This window comes from Gymnodraco acuticeps, unplaced genomic scaffold (genome assembly GCF_902827175.1).
Source record: "Gymnodraco acuticeps unplaced genomic scaffold, fGymAcu1.1, whole genome shotgun sequence".
NCBI classification, from domain to species: domain Eukaryota; kingdom Metazoa; phylum Chordata; class Actinopteri; order Perciformes; family Bathydraconidae; genus Gymnodraco; species Gymnodraco acuticeps.
In genome coordinates this window covers 8,590,461-8,607,315 of record NW_022992351.1, presented here as the reverse complement: position 1 = coordinate 8,607,315, position 16,855 = coordinate 8,590,461, and the positions used below count along the sequence as shown (strand labels likewise).

The window sequence follows — 16,855 nt, the reverse complement described above, 5'->3', positions numbered from 1 at the left end:
ACCAAAAACAACCTTTACTAAACTTAGGTTCTTTTAGGGTCTTGAACCCCGATACCAGCACAACAAATCCGTTCTCTGGTGTAAAAGTCTTTACCCCCTCCTCCTCCTTTATGACCTCTGAACACATACATTGATAACGATTTCACATTTGACGGATTCTAAAACACTGTATTTCCAGCTAATGTAATCCATGTAGAAAATCATACATTTGGTCTAGTTATATACAGTATAACTATATTAAGAAGGAAATGGGCATGCATTTTTGCAAGGTAGTGTCTGTGTATGACTTGAAGTGTGTCAATGGTTGTGAAATGAATCCTCCTATCCCTCTCTCTCCCCCAGGTTACTATGGGAGAGGCTGCACTGACGCCTGCCATCTGAATCCCTGCGAAAACGAGGCGAAGTGCCACAGGAAGCCCAGCTCCTCCCACGGATACACCTGTGACTGTGGAGACAACCACTATGGACAGTACTGCCAACATAGGTACACACACACAAAATTGACTTGACATTTGAACTCCAAATGCCAACACGGTCTAAAATGATTTGATGCTGCTTTTAGCCCAGTTAAGCTCTGTTCAATCGTGTGTGTGTGTGTGTGTGTGTGTGTGTGTGTGTGTGTGTGTGTGTGTGTGTGTGTGTGTGTGTGTGTGTGTGTGGTGTGTGTGTGGGTGTGTGTGTGTGTGTGTGTGTGTGTGTGTGTGTGTGTGGTGTGTGTGTGTGTGTGTGTGTGGTGTGTGTGTGTGTGTGTGTGTGTGTGTGTGTGTGTGTGTGTGTGTGTGTGTGTGTGTGTGTGTGTGTGTGTGTGTGTGTGTGTGTGTGTGTGTGTGTGTGTGTGTGTGTGTGTGTGTGTGTGTGTGTGTGTGTGTACTTTAGTCCTGCCTTGTTGTCCCACATCTCCAGCGTTGCATGTAATCCACAGTGGAATGAGTGTGTACTTAAAGTGCCCGTGAAGTGCATGTTTTTGCGCCAAAATGAAATGGCAGTTTCATTCCTTACATATCATTGTGCCTGTTCATGGCTAAAATAATTTGTAATTATTAATTGTAATAATATCGGCCGTCTAAGCCTACCGGAAGTTGCAGACGATAGCGGCTGTGACGTCACAAGATGGGCCCTGTTGTGATTGTAAACATGGCGGAGACTTTGGAAAGTGATACAAGTGCGAGAGAAATTATTGATTTTGACAGGATAGATGAGGAAAGTGGCACAGAAGATGGAAGCGCAGGACATCATTGAACCCTACAGATTTGAGCCGTCAGGGACGTCAAGTGGGGAGGATAATGGCGACGACATGGACGATGGGGAAGACATTGACCGGCTACAGAACACTGAATGGTTAGCAGTGACTGTGCTGTCACTGTCGATTGGAAAATAGGGGGGGGGGGAGACTGAAGGGTCCTTTGCCTTGTTTAAAATCTCTGCTCGGGCTCAGCCTCTGGGAAATAATTAGCTTATGTACATGTCATGTGCTAGAGTATTATTAAACTATTAAATTATTAAACCCACTGAGATAACTTAGACTACGGTTTACAATCTAATCACTCAGAGTCCTTTACCTCCCTGAGCTGACGTTATCTCTCTCAGTCCCACAGGAGAGGACTCTCCCTCTCCTTATTGTTGAAACAGCTAATCCCCGTTAGCTCCGAGCTAGCACCAGATGCTAACAACAACCCTGTAACTCTCTCAGTCTCTCTCTCTCGAATCGACCAGTGGCCTTTATTTGTCATGAACAATCAACGAATCTACGAAACAATGACACCAGCCAGGCTCACCTTCATCTTTTGGGAACAGAAACATCGCCACTTCGGCAGACTTGACATTAATACGGCCAGCGGCAATGCATCGCTTCCCGTGTGTTTTTCCTCCCTTTTTCTTCACTGTCGCCTCCATTGTCAGGTTTTCTCGATTGGCAATCACTTCCAGTCGACTCCGACACACTTTCCAGTCAAATACTCGCTCAAAAACTTTGATAAATTCGACTTTGAAACAGAGAAACAATAAACTGTGATGAATGTAAACACTTCGGCGGCGACCATCTCGTGACGTCACGCAGTAGATCGCAAGCCACGCCCACGAAGGCGGAGGTCAACTGCGGATTTCCCTGCGGCAAATTCAAAACTCGTCAAATTCGTTGCTATTCCAACATCTTTTGATATGGTTCCAATGGACAATTTTGGTCATTAATATACGTATTAGCATAACAGATAATGCACAGGCGCACACTTCACGGGGTCTTTAATGTTACAATGCACACACCAACACACACTAAACGCACAGTGTGTGGAGCGAGCGTGACCCTGACCTCACCCCTTACTCCCTTCCTTCCTGCCCGTGAAACCCGCACAGCTTTAAGTTTATCTCATGATCTGTTCTGTGTGTGTGTCTCGTCTTTGATCCAGATGGTGTGTGTTTTCCACAAAGACACACACTGTTCAGCTGCTGATGAAATATATGTCTGCTCTCTTTACATTTCCCTTGATGTGCCTCCCTCTCTCTCTTTCCTAGCTGCTGTAATTTGCCCTCTTTCTTCTCGAATGAAGACACTACATTTAGAAGTCTGGCTCATTAATCAACTTCTTACTAACTCAATTGAATCACATTTATCAATTAGTCATTCAAAAGAAAGACGATAATGTTAATAATGTATTAATCATACTTTTTTTTACATTTCTGAGCTTGTTCATTTTCAACATTCACATTTTTATTTTCACTTCTGGTCAATCAAAATAAAACCTTTGAAGATATCACTTTTTGCTGTACTTTCAAGACTTAACAATAACAATGGATGTACAGCCCTGCCGTGTATATAATGAACACACATCATCTTAACTGACAGTTTGTAGGAAATACATACGTATTCATCAAAGCAAAGTCAGCACAGCTTCTCTCCCAGTTACGATTAGCCAAAGCGCTTGGCTCTGCTTGTGTTGGTTTTGCATTATGAGCTCTTAAAGCAGCCAAAACACACAGCAGGGTCGAGACGCTTCATTTGATAAAGAGATTTTGTCTGGAGATTAATCAAAAAAACTCAGGAGGAGAAATATTCGATTCTTATATCCCATTAAGATCAGGGATATCTGGATTACCTCTTCTAAAGTCCCCGTAAGGAACAATAAAGACTCGCAGAGAAGAATCTGCACAGACTGTGAAGAGCATTCATCTCCTCAGTGATCCATAGTGAGAGAACAGAGGGAGAGCACATTAACACAGATGTGAGCAAAGCTAAGTGAACGATAAACCAGAGAGATATTAAATCTGAATGAATAGATACAGGTATTTTTGCTTAAATGTAATGACGGTCTATAACTGAAAGCTGAATTATTTGTTATTCTTTCAACTTGTTTTCCTCTCTAGCTTCTCCCTGCACCTTTCACTATCAATATCCCTCTCTTTGTTTCCACCACCTCTCCTTTTCTCACCGACTGTGTTTCTCTTTCTTTTCTTTGTGTCAAGCTCATCAGTTGATTTATTGGTTACAAATCCGAGGGTTCCTTTGATGAGCAAATCAAAGTGTTGGACATGCTCGGCTGCCCCTTTGCTCTCTTTTTCCTTACTGATTCCTGGTCTTACTCGTGTGTGTGCAGGATCGATCACCAGTGTCCCAGGGGGTGGTGGGGGTCTCCCACCTGCGGGCCGTGTCACTGTGACGCCAACAAAGGCTTCGACCCCGACTGCAACAAGACCAGCGGACTCTGTCACTGCAAGGTAACCACACACGTGAAAATCCGACATCTGTGAATAGAAACGTTATTTTGCTCTAAAAATGAATGTTCTTTTTCTATTAAATGTAGATGTTTTACGTTTTTTATTTACTGGATATATTCATCATACGTCACAACTGTTATACGGTAGCTGTTCAAAGCTCTATTGAGTATTTACAGACCTGCTGCTATGACGTTTCACATCATGGCATTGATACTAATACTGTCAGGATTAGAAGGACTTAAGTGGTGTAACTCTCACTTTGGTTTATCCCAGACAGAGTAATCATCTCGCAGTGTGGCGGTCCGACAGGCTAAGCCAGACATATAGAATAATTCAACTATGATACAGTGATCATCCCTACATATCTATACTTCTGCTTTGGTTGACATGTGTATATATATATATATGTTTGTGTGTAGCTAGCATTTTAACCCTGTTGTATCCGTTCCCTAATCTGATTTTTTTACCCTAATCTTTAATCTCTGATATTGCCCTTGAACAACGTACTTAACCAGATGTTGCCCTTTGCTCCTTGTTCTTAGTTCTATAAAGAACCGAGCTTTGAAATAAAGGCTTTTTTACAGCTTTTGATGCTCACAATATAGAAACACTTTTATTCAAGCATCACAATGATTTTAATAAGTGTGTATTGCCCTTCAGTTCAAGAAAACATATTTTGTTTTCAAGATAATCAAGTGCATCTTAATATTTGTAATTGTGCTGAGCACACGTTTACAATTAACACTGTGGACCCTTTAAAGGTATTATTCTTGTTGAAACCGTTTTTTTAAATTGTATTATTATTAATTTTGGGGATTTGACTCTTTAGTGCCCTGTCCATGATTAAGACAATAACACAAGAACAAATTACTTGTAAAATGCAACACAACGCTGCTACAGGCTGATTGTTTGGTAATTACAACTCTCCTTAAAGATCCACTTCAGACATGTTCGAAGACATTTAAGAATACCCTGAAACGCTACCCTGATCATTTGGGCCTGATATGGGGTTTCAATTCATTAGTTGGAAATAATTCAAATGATATCTTAACACAGAATCCTTTTTACCGTCAGCAGATGAATGTAGAAGCATATCTAATAATAATATAATATATATCTATATATATATATTATTATTATGAATTATTTTTCCCTTAGTTTGGCAAACTAAACAGTTAACATCTTTCCTTTATCTCTGGCTCTCTTCACATCACGCATGAACTGTTGCTCTTGTAGTCATGTCCCTGTCACAGCCCTATCCTCTGTGTTATTGTAAATCCTGGGCTGATGTAATCACTGGCACTGTTCTTGGCAGCGTGACATTTACATTTGTCTGATTGAGTTTGATCACTGTGCCTAATTATGCATTCCCTGTGTGTGTGTGTGTGTGTGTGTGTGTGTGTGTGTGTGTGTGTGTGTGTGTGTGTGTGTGTGTGTGTGTGTGTGTGTGTGTGTGTGTGTGTGTGTGTGTGTGTGTGTGGTGTGTGTGTGTGTGTGTGTGTGTGTGTGTGTGTGTGTGTGTGTGTGTGTGTGTGTGTGTGTGTGTGTGTGTGTGTGTGTGTGTGTGTGTGTGGTGTGTGTGTGTGTGTGTGTGTGTGTGTGTGTGTGTGTGTGTGTGTGTGTGTGTGTGTGTGTGTGTGTGTGTGTGTGTGTGTGTGTGTGTGTGTGTGTGTGTGTGTGTGTGTGTGTGTGTGTGTTCAGGAGTTTCACTACCGTGCGCGAGGCTCTGACACCTGCCTGCCATGTGACTGCTACCCGGTGGGTTCCTTCTCGCGGTCATGTGACCCAGAGACAGGCCAGTGCCAGTGCAGGCCCGGCGTGATTGGTCGCCAGTGCAACGCATGTGACAGCCCCTTCGCTGAGGTCACAACGACAGGATGTGATGGTGAGGAGGTTTATATCTTCTGTTTCAGACATGTTAAATGATTCTGTTTTACCCAACCAATAATAACAAGTAATGTATCTATTTTTGGATCTGAGACATATCTGTCGATTGGGGAAAAGAACTGTGAAATTGTTTTTACACTTTTACTAATTCGCTAAGTATGTGTCACTGTCTTAAAGCTACTATGCAGTTCACTGACACAAATAACCAAAGGATTGAACAAAGACATCTGCTGTTTAACAATAGTTTTGCAAAGCCGGCTTAAGTATTTTAGTTTTGTCAGTGTTGTTCTCCAAAAATAGCCAAAATAATTTGATACTTCTTTGTTTCTTTAGTATAATATTCCCTTGGCAAGTAAGACCAAAAACGCTATCGTGTGAGAGACGATGTATGATTTCCAAGAAGGGTTTTAAACCAGTCTTTATGCAGAGTAAATCCTTCATGGAGTTTAACAGAAATTAATATCATTATAGTCTATAATAGGATATCAGTTTCTTCTTTTCTTCTGGCTTTCAATAGGCTTGTGTTTTGTCCAAACTTTCGTTCGTGAAATCACAAAAAAAACTTTGGATTATATTAATTTTCTTTCTACCAAGCCCCCGATAATTGTTTGTATATTTTCTTCTGTGCAGCTTCTTCACTCTCCACATTCCATTTTTTTATTATTTTCTTCCCTGCGAGTCAAATGAAAAACATTTCCACATATTTAATGGCTTTTTGTTATGTTATTAAAAGTCCATTGAACTGATAAGAATGATTTAAAATATTTGTTCTTCCTCTCTGCAGTTATTTACGATGGTTGTCCAAAGACCATCACTCAGGGGATCTGGTGGCCTCGGACCAAATTCAACCTGCCGGCCGCAGTGCCCTGCCCCAAAGGCTCTGTCGGTCAGTACACACTAATGCATTTAAACACTTAGATATGCATATACTCACATGCAACCTTGTGTAAGTTCTGAACTTAAATGTATATACGAATTCCGTCCTTGTTAAGGTCTTTGTGTTTTGCCTCCTCACAGGTGCAGCGATCAGACACTGTGATGCGGAGAGAGGATGGCTGGAGCCGGACCTTTACAACTGCACCTCTCCTCCATTTGTGGAGCTCAATGCTGCTGTATGTGGAGTAATTACACTACTAATAATTACACTTATACAATTAAACACGTGTCTTAATGGGACCTAAAATGTCTATTTATACCGTGAAAAGAGCAGAATTCTGGCCTAGTCTAAGATGTAGCCGAAAGATAAATGCAATCCATTTGGACGTTTCTGTATATTATCTTATGGATCTCCAAAATGGTTTTGAACCTTTTAGTTGGTAAACTTTTTAATTAAATGTCTCTTCTTTTGAACAATGGGATTTATTTCAATGTTGTGGCGGGATGCACAGAAAGGGGCACACTTTAAGTCAGATCAGACCTGGGATAGAGGTGGATAAGAGACTTGTTCTAGTACTTGTATTGGGTTGGTTAGATATGTTATATGTGTAAGCTACTTCATGAACTACGATGCTTGTTGACAATCCGCACCGTTGCTGTTCATATTTATATCTTCATATTCATTTCCAGTCATTGTTAAATATATTTAAAGAGTGGATGTATTAACTGTTTTGTTGGTGTCTGCATGTTCAGCTTGATTCTCTGGAGCGTAACGAGACGGAGCTGAACACCATCATGGAGAAGAAACTGGCTCACCAGCTCCGTGACGTCACCGAGGCAACCACCCGACTCTACGGCAACGACTTGCAGATCGCCGAGCGGCTGCTGTCCCGCCTCCTGACCTTTGAGACCCAACAGACCGGCTTCGGACTCACCGCTACTCAGGACGCACATTTTAATGAGGTAAGAAAAGGAACACAATTCAATTATCCATTTCACTGCGTTTCCTTTCTCCCTGTGAGTCACTCTGACATTTGTTCATACGTCTCTGTAAGAGGGTGAGGAGTGAGGGCAGTGGTGAAGCTACGTTTCTTGCTGTAGCATATGGTGGAATATATGGAGTATTTGCCATTAACAAGGGATGTAATTGGCATTTATGATTCACCTCGCTGTTGAAATCCGATATACAATACCCAAAAGCAGCATTGTCAGGAGGCACCCATTCATTGAATAATGATTTTAAACCATAGCAAACTCTTCTTAAAGGTCAGATGTGAAGTTGTATTGACGTGTTGGTAATTAAACATTTTCCTATTCAAGCCACAAATATTGATGAGAGGTACATTTAAAGTATCTTTAAAGTGCATCAAATGTCCAAGTTATGAAACATGACAGGCAAGATGGTGATTGTGAATCCAATACTCTGTGAAGATGATTTCAATGCATGGAATCCTCGCTTGTTATGAACTCCTCCCTGCCGCTGTATCCGCTCTGTTTGAACAGACTTACCTGGCATTGTTAACAAAGACGAGTGTACAGTAACAACTAGCTAATCTGCACACTTGAATACTTGATAGCATTTTTGGGTTTGATATTCTACTATCACAAATGTAATGATTTATAGGTTATTTAGGTTATTTTAAGGACTATACCAGATTTCCACTATATACAGTATACTGCTACCAGCAACAACAGTCTGCCAGAAGACATGCTGTTATTTAAAACTGCAGATATGATTGATATCGTGTACAGATGCTTTGACGAGTTCTTCAGTGTGATGTCTTTTTTTTTTCTGATATGGGAGGTAATGTTGCTATGGCGATGCAGTGACAGTAGCTCATACTGCAACATGTCATTTCCCCAAATTAACTGACAGCGTCTCATTTCACCTGATACGGCCGCTTCAGCTGAGGATCATTTTAGCGTGTCGGCGTTTTGACATAAAGGTGCCAACAGAGATCTCCGTATCATTTTGCTGTAAATATTTAGCGTACACATCAACTTTAGCTGGCAACAAATGAGATGTCCATGCATCACAAGTGAGTGGCTGGCAATTATATTAAGTAAACCCCCCCCCCAATCTCACATGGTAAACTCCTGTTTCAATGTATTGCCTCGTGTGTCAGTAGTTGACACATTGCACATCACTATGGAAACAGTGAAGTAAAATTGACATGCTGACAACAGTGTAAACATTTTCATTAAGGGGGAGAGTTTAATTTCAAATCGTGGGGAAAATGTAATTAGTCAAATGTTTCTTTCTGTCTTTCAAACACACATTGTTACACTTTGCTACAGTACACATCTACAGTAGTAGTAATACAAGTAATAGTAGAATTATTAGAAGTCATGGTAAAGTATTACTTTTATTGTGTTTCCAGCTCTGGACGTAACATCATGAGCATCAATCAATGCAATACGTAGCTAAACAGCAAAACATTCTCAGTTATATCATGATAAAAGTAAGCGTTCAGTTACGTATTGACATTTTTCCTTGGTCTTGTGGTACATATCGCCTTTATATTTTAGTTTGTATGTCGGCATTTCCATTGAATAGAATCTTTGTTATTTCCCTGGAGGCTCAGCTGTATATCACTTTCTTGTTCTCTATAAATCTGATCTCTATAAGCTTGTTTTGCCAGGTAAACAGGGCCTCTGTGTTCCTAAGGCACAGCAGAGCACATGTGTCTGGAACAGAATATCCCGTCATGTTTTTTATAGTTGCATTGACATTTTTCCAGAAATGTTTTAGTTTCGTGCAGCTCCAGACACACAGAGCCTCCAACAATGGTGGCTCTGATCTTGTTATAAAGAACATTGTTAAAGTCTTTCCATAGTTGTTACTTACAGTATTACATTGTCTAATACACGTATTATGCCATTCTGTTTGAAATGCATCACTGATATCAATTGTTTTTTTATTCAAGATTTTCACTTTCTCTTATCTCTTAAGGCTGAGGTCTTTGTACAGTATTTATATGAGAAGTATAGTGTTGAATAGTAATCTCACACTACCTGACATCATCATTTATGTATCTTTATCTGAAGAGTAAGTTCCAGCACGTTTATGCAGAGGGAGGTGATTCATATTCAGCCAGGGCCATTGAGGGCAGTTTAAAGGCATTTCTTTGGCTCTCACATGTTTCTACACTTGAGCCAGAGGAGCCTTTCATAATTTATGCTAACAGGAAAGATTTCTCCACCTGATGACAACTATAACACAGAGTTGAAATGATTCATACCGTCATTGTTGGGGCTAAGAGCAGGTTGCTATAGAAACTGAGTAGGTGTGGTAGTATCATCTCTGTCGTTTTGTAATTAAATTAAAACATTTTAGTTGATATAGTTAAGCTTTTGTAAAAATACTTAAATTTGAACAGTAATACACAAAAATCTGTGTATTAGGGGGCATTTAAAAATATTTCCAGCGTTAAAAGATCCTGTGACCTTCACTCTGTTTATTTTGTGGTTCTATATAAGCAATAAAAGCTCCTTGTAGTTGATGACATGTGGTTGTCACATTGTATCTACTGTGCTGTTTACTGAGTTAAAGGAAGAGCGCATCTTTTCCTCTGAGGTGAACAATGAAATAAAAAGCACTCCCATTTCTCTGATTTAATACACACTTGTTGCACACCGGCTGCCGTTATCACACTGTGAATAAAAGAGAAGGGATGCCATCCCATATTTCTTTACTCCCTATTTTTACAAACAGCATCTGTCAGAGCCTGACTCGTTAAATAAAGTCTAAATGATGACTAATTATTTATAAACACTCATTCATAACCGATCTTAAATGAACATGAGTACTTTGTTGGTGAACTCGAGAGCATCAGAGCCTCACGCCTGGTACAGTGTATTGCTGCTTGTGATCAATACATTGGCTAACAAGTACAGTTGCTATAGCAACACAGCAGCAGCATTAACATCATGCTGTAGTAAGTGAAATTAAAACCTCTTCCTGCCTGACATCTGACTTTACTGTTTCCCCTGACAGTAAATCAGAAATATGGTCATTAGGGTTTAACATTCAGAGTGTTTCTCTACAGCAATATAAGCAGCCTTATGATGCCACACTTGTACAGTCATGATTTATATATTCAGTTTGCAGTTCCTAGAAAACAGAACCTGAACTCGCCTCATTGTAACCTGTACCTCGGGCTGTAAAACGTGCTGCCATCGTGCTCATCATCCTGAGTTAATGAGGCGGCTCTGGTTTACCCTGGCACCGCTGGAGTGGAGCGGCAGGCAGCCCATATATTCTCACCCATAAAAAAATAGATATCATATATCTGGTAATACTTTACACGTCACGTTAAGCAGCAGCCTTTAGGCCAGACGAACGGGTAATGTAGAACACAGTTACTATAGTAACCCAGCGGTGGTAGCGGAGCCCCGTGGCTGCAGGAGAAACAAAGGAAGGGAGGCAAGAGGAGTCTTCACATGGGGAACCTGGCGATGAGGAAGAAATCTCTCTGTCAAGAGAGAGTATACTCCAGATAGGGCTCACGTCTCATCAAGTACACGGCAAAAATATGCCAAATTTGTTTTATAATGAGGCAGAGAAAATCACATATCGTGTGAATGAAATATTCATCAAACATCGGTCATTCGGACACCAATGTACCGCCCAACAGGTTGGTAATGTATTTCTCATAGTGGGAATCTACAAAAATGAAGGGTCAGAAGAGATGGGAATGTTATTAATAAAGAAATACAATTTAAGAAATCGAATGTGATTTAAAAATGGTTTGGTTCGAATAGTTTAGAAATACAACATGTTTTCTAGAGCTATGTTGTAACCGGTGTCATGCTGCCTCCCAGTCACCCTGTGTGCCCCGCTCCTCCTCAGCCTGTAATCCTCTCATCTGCTGCAGCTCTGTGCTTCTCCATTGTTTTTCAGCCTCTTTATATTTCGGTAGACAAAAACAGGCAATCTGTTAGCACAGTGTACAAACTGATAGGGTGTGGAGCTTAAGACCCTGCATTACATTTCTATTGAGGAAAGTCCTATTTTCAATCTGAATAATATCATTTAAGTTAATGCTTTTCTCAACTTGACCACATGATTATGAACGGAAACTGGACTGCAAATGTCATTATCCTATTTGCTATCACTACTTCAGTCAAATCATGTTGCAGGAATTTACATAAATACTCCAATACCTTCAACAATCACTCTCCTTGCTCACAATCTCCTTCCAATCACAACTATCAATGTGTTTTCCAGGCCACCTTTCTCTCTTTTTCTTCCATCTCTGAGCCAAGGTTAACCTTCTTTTTATAGCTATATGTTTTATATGTTCCTTCTCATTGCCACTTCCTTACCCACAGTCCTTGTTCCTGACTCTTTGTACAATCCACTACGTTGTTCCTATAATGCAGTCTATATTGTGTTCATTGCTGGTCTGAGGGTTTTCTCGTGCATTCCTTCTCCCCGGAGCCTCGTGTGAGACTGCAGTGCTTTATTAGGTCTGGTGCAGTCAGACTGCAAAGAATCACATGAAGCATTTTCCTCTCTTTCTCTCCCTTGATCTTTGAGATGACTCTTTTGTTTGTTCAGAACATTTTGAAACGCTGTGCAGTCTAGACTATATATAACCAGTTTATGAAATGAAAAGGGGGCGCTGCGCCTTAATGGCACCATCACTGTGGTAAAACGGAGCTATAATTGGGGTCAGGACGTGATAATGAACCTCAGATTGTTATGTCTCGACCAGAAACGGTTTCAAACTCAAGTTACTCCCTCTATTCGGCTTTATTGTCTGCATCCTTTGGGTAGTATTAGCTGGTTTCTGCAACAACAACAAAAATCGCCTTTCTTCATATCTACTATCTCCATTTTCCCTTTCTGATCCAACATCTTGATATGTGTTACTTTTTGTGTCTTATATATTATTGTTGTCTCTTTATCTGCTGAAGCATCTGCTGAAAAACATATCTCCACTACCTACTCTTGTGCATTTCCTTTCTCCTATCACTAAACATTCCTCTTCCCTCTGCTTGCAGAACCTGGTGCGAGGCTGCAGTGTTCTGTTGGGTCCTGGTACCTCGGGGCTGTGGCGGGCTCTCGCTCAGAGTCAGAACCACATCCCAGGGGGCGGCCCGGCGGAGCTGACGGAGCTACTGGAGCAGTACACCCAGAACCTGGCTCAGAACATGAAGCTCACCTACCTCAACCCCGTGGCGCTGGTTGCTCCAAACATCGGTGAGTTCAGAATGACTCCACACACAGCCAGAGCCTCAAAACATATTACAAAAGATCATCTCTAACCAGAGCCACTAAAAGAGGCTAAGACAGTAATAAAATGGTAATCTTTCCAGACGATTTGCAGTGCTTTTCTTAGAATACTGTAAATCACTGCTGTGAAATCAGCAAGAATGACTCATTGTAAAGCGGGAGATGAACAGCGCTAATGCAAATTACGATGGCACAGGCAGAGCGCTGGCAGCAGTACAGAGAGATGGATTTCACACTCCCTCTCTCACACACACACACACAGACGCTCAATCTTCCAGCACATGCACAAAAACCCTGAAGCTCTGTAACGACGGCCAGCATGCTTCACTTAGATTTACAGATGCTGAACACGCACGATCACACACATAGAGTAATACAAACACACAGACGCGAGCACAATCACACACACACATGCACACACACGCACAATGAAAGGCTGGAACACCTCATTGAACTCGTGAACATTTTTATAAAATCATATCAATTAAATTGGAAAGAGACTAATATAACACACACAAATGTACACACATTACATTACATTACATTACATTGCATTTAGCTGACGCTTTTGTCCAAAGCGACTTACAATAAGTGCATTCGACCAGGAAGACACAACCTTGAAGAAAACAGAATCATATAAGTACATCAGGTTTCATAGAGCCAAACATTTCAAGTGCTACTCAACTGGCTTTAGGTAATCCAGTCCTTTATTGGTATAAAAGTGCTTCGTTAATCGTTCTAACGCTCGAAGTGGAGTCGAAAGAGATGAGTTTTCAGTTTGCGCCGGAAGATGTGCAAGCTATCTGCCGTCCTGATGTCAATGGGGAGCTCATTCCACCATCTTGGAGCCAGGATAGCAAACCCACGTGTTTTCGCCGATGGGAACTTGGGTCCCCCCCTCGCAGCGAGGGTGCAGCGAGTCGTTTGGCTGATGCAGAGCGTAGTGCACGCGCTGGGGTGTACGGTTTAACCATGTCCTGGATGTAGGAAGGGCCAGATCCATTCGCAGCACGGTAAGCAAGTACCAGTGTCTTGAAGTGGATTCTAGCAGTTACCGGACACACACACACACTATACTCTTCAAATCAAATCAAATCAAGTTTTATTTATATAGCACATTTATAAACGATTTTTGGTCGAGCCAAAGTGCTGTACATATAATAAAAATAGCCTACAGTAGAGACACTTACAGCAAATACAACAGCACAGATTGTTCAGAATATCAGTATGACAATACGACACCCTCTATCCTTAGACCCTCACATCGTACAAGGAAACACTTCCAGAGAAAACCCACAGTTTAAGGGGAAAAAATGGGAGAAACCTCAAGGAGAGCAACAGAGGAGGGATCCCTCTCCCAGGACGGACAGACGTGCAATAGATGCCGTGTGTAAATCGAAGAGAGAATACATTTTACAGCATATAGATCGAATGTTAGGAAATGCATGTGTCTGTAATAAGAAGATGAATCCACGAGGATGTCTTATACTGTACTATACATCTGTAGGTTTGGCCATGTGTCCTGTGTTACTTAGTTTCTGTCATCTTGTCACACGTATGTTTCCCTCTTTTCTCACTCTCGAGATGTGTTGAAATACTGTTTAATAATCCTTGCCATATTCACCAATGTGAGGTGTTGAAAGAGCAACAGCAGCAGCTTTGGCAGGGATGAAGCCAGACAATGAATTTCACGCTACGTTAATGCTCTTGGCTACTCACACATTTTGGATCCACGAGAAAAGCCATACAACCAGAACTAATGAAACCTATCAAAGTTACAAACTAGTGGATATTGCTTCATCAGCTTCTTAAGTGTAGTTTGCTAACACGGTTAATCTCAGACCTGAACAACATATAAAATAGACTTACCTTACCAAAATGAATTGCCTGCTTTTATTTCTGTCCTATGTTTCTCTCATTTCTCTGTTACTTCACTGTTTCCCTGGCAAACACTGTCAGATCATCTTAAACTGACAGCCTGATGCTCATCTCCAGACGGAGGGTGCAGAAAGTGAAAGCAGAAGGAATAAGAAATACAGCCCACACTACATTTCACACTCCTACACACACACGCTGGCAGTAAATGCTCTCAGCCAAATGCTATATGAAAAATAACATCAGAAAAAACATGGATGAACCCGTCACGCACCCATCTGTTAGCTTCCAATAAACTAGTTATGTCTTTGTTTTTTCCAGTTGGTATCAGTCATTAAAATGTGATATATTCAATGATATTTCTCTAATAAACCATTTGTTTCTCCATCAAAACTGTCATTACAGACTTTGGAAATCAGAAAAAATGACTCTTAACACAACAACATGCGCACACACACACACACACACACACACACACACACACACACACACACACACACACACACACACATACGTTCAACATGTCTGTTATATTGAGTGATCTCTCTCGGTATTGAGTGCTGCTCCACTTCTGTTGCTTGCTCAAGTGTTTACTCGTTATTGAACACTCGAAATTGACTATGCACTTTCTGTTCGCCACCTCATTTCCCATAATACGACAGTTCCTTTGCTCATGTGTGTGTGTTTATGGATTTTGTATTTGCTCTTCAAAGAGTATACATTTGTTTATCGACTTTTGTAATACTACTACAAACACATCGTTTCATTATGTTAATCTGTAGTAGCGTCTAGGCAGCACTGTAGTTTAGTGCGCCATGAGGTCTGTAGTATACAGCAAAATATTTTTTGTAAGATGCTATTTAGATAGCAAAGATTGTTTTATCTTTGATTTAAAGTGCTCAATTGAACTGTCCTGTACTATAATAGAAATTAATTTATCTGATGATATGGCCCAAAAACAAAACCCTTATGAGACAATATAATGGAATAGAGGTTAGCTTAAAATAGCGGCAAGTCTTTGGCTCTCTATGCCCTCTTTACAACATTGAAGCTAATGCAGCGAAACATACTTCAAATGATAGTCTTAGATATAAACTGCCTGTCATTTCAACTCGTCACACTTCAACTAGTAATCATACCAAGGTCTCATAATGATGGATCAATAACATTATTTCTGTTTATGTATTCTGAACATGACATACTCTACTATTGTGTCTAATCAGTCATGAACCTGGACCGTGTGGAAAACCAGACCCATGTGCGGCGGCGTTTCCCACGTTACCACACCACCCTGTTCCGCGGCCAGACCCTGTGGGATCCCAACACGCACGTGATACTGCCCCCTGCTGCCCTGGTGCCACAGCGACAGCAACAACAACACAGCTGGAAGGAGAAGGAGCGCACAGAGAAAGAGTGTAAGAACAGACGCACAAGCAGAATGAAAGGTTTGAAAGTGTAAACAGAAACAAAGATACTAACACAGACTTCTCTGTTTTAGCCGCGGGTCCTCAGAACACTGATCCGGCCTCCATCAGTATCTCAGCCAATCAGACAGGAGAATACACGGCAGCCAGACGCACCATTTCCCTGCCAGAGCCGCCCATCACCATCGTCATCCTGCTGATCTATCGCAGTCTGGGCGGCGCCCTCCCTCCAAAATATCACACAGACAGGCGGGGTGTGAGGTAGGAGTCAATCTCACTCAGAACAAATCTCATTACAGAAGCTGTCTGAATCCTCTTAGGAAGGAAACATGCTGGATTACTCATATGTATTTGTTTTATATTACAGGAGTATCACATTATTAGAACCATATTTTAGACTGAATACACTTTTCTTTAAATGTCAACCTGAAATAATTGTGTAAAAAAATGTAATAATAATAAGTGGCACCATTTATTTGGTTTATAAAATGTGGTAAAGCAAACAGGGTTAATACCAAATCTCCAAATGGCTCATTCTTTCTGATCACCCCAAAAATATATATTCCATAGGCTATAGGTGGATAAATAATTAAACTGACATAAAGGCAGCTAATCTTTATATTTGAAAATCTCTAATTAAAAAGGTTGAGTATTTTTGCTTCATACATAAAGGATACCTTAAACGACTGATTGATTGATTATCAAAAGTCAGTTGACTGATAATCGATGTATCTTAACATCTGTAACTTTCTGTCCTTTCGCTCATGGTATCACTTCTTCTCTCACGCCTCTTCTCCCACCACTGTCCCCCTCTTCTCTTTCTCACCTAACCTACGGGCAGTGT

The 16,855-nt window shown here is 40.9% G+C and overlaps 1 protein-coding gene across 1 annotated transcript in view; it reads left to right on the top strand.

Moving 5' to 3' along the window:
* Positions 1-16,855, top strand: part of celsr3 (cadherin, EGF LAG seven-pass G-type receptor 3) — a 131,321-nt gene that overhangs the window by 89,408 nt on the left and 25,058 nt on the right. Inside the window, 9 exon segments of the mRNA XM_034209136.1 lie at positions 343-484; positions 3,588-3,708; positions 5,410-5,593; positions 6,380-6,481; positions 6,613-6,707; positions 7,225-7,434; positions 12,481-12,679; positions 15,811-16,002; positions 16,086-16,272. Of these exon segments, the coding sequence (XP_034065027.1) occupies positions 343-484; positions 3,588-3,708; positions 5,410-5,593; positions 6,380-6,481; positions 6,613-6,707; positions 7,225-7,434; positions 12,481-12,679; positions 15,811-16,002; positions 16,086-16,272 (1,432 nt within the window).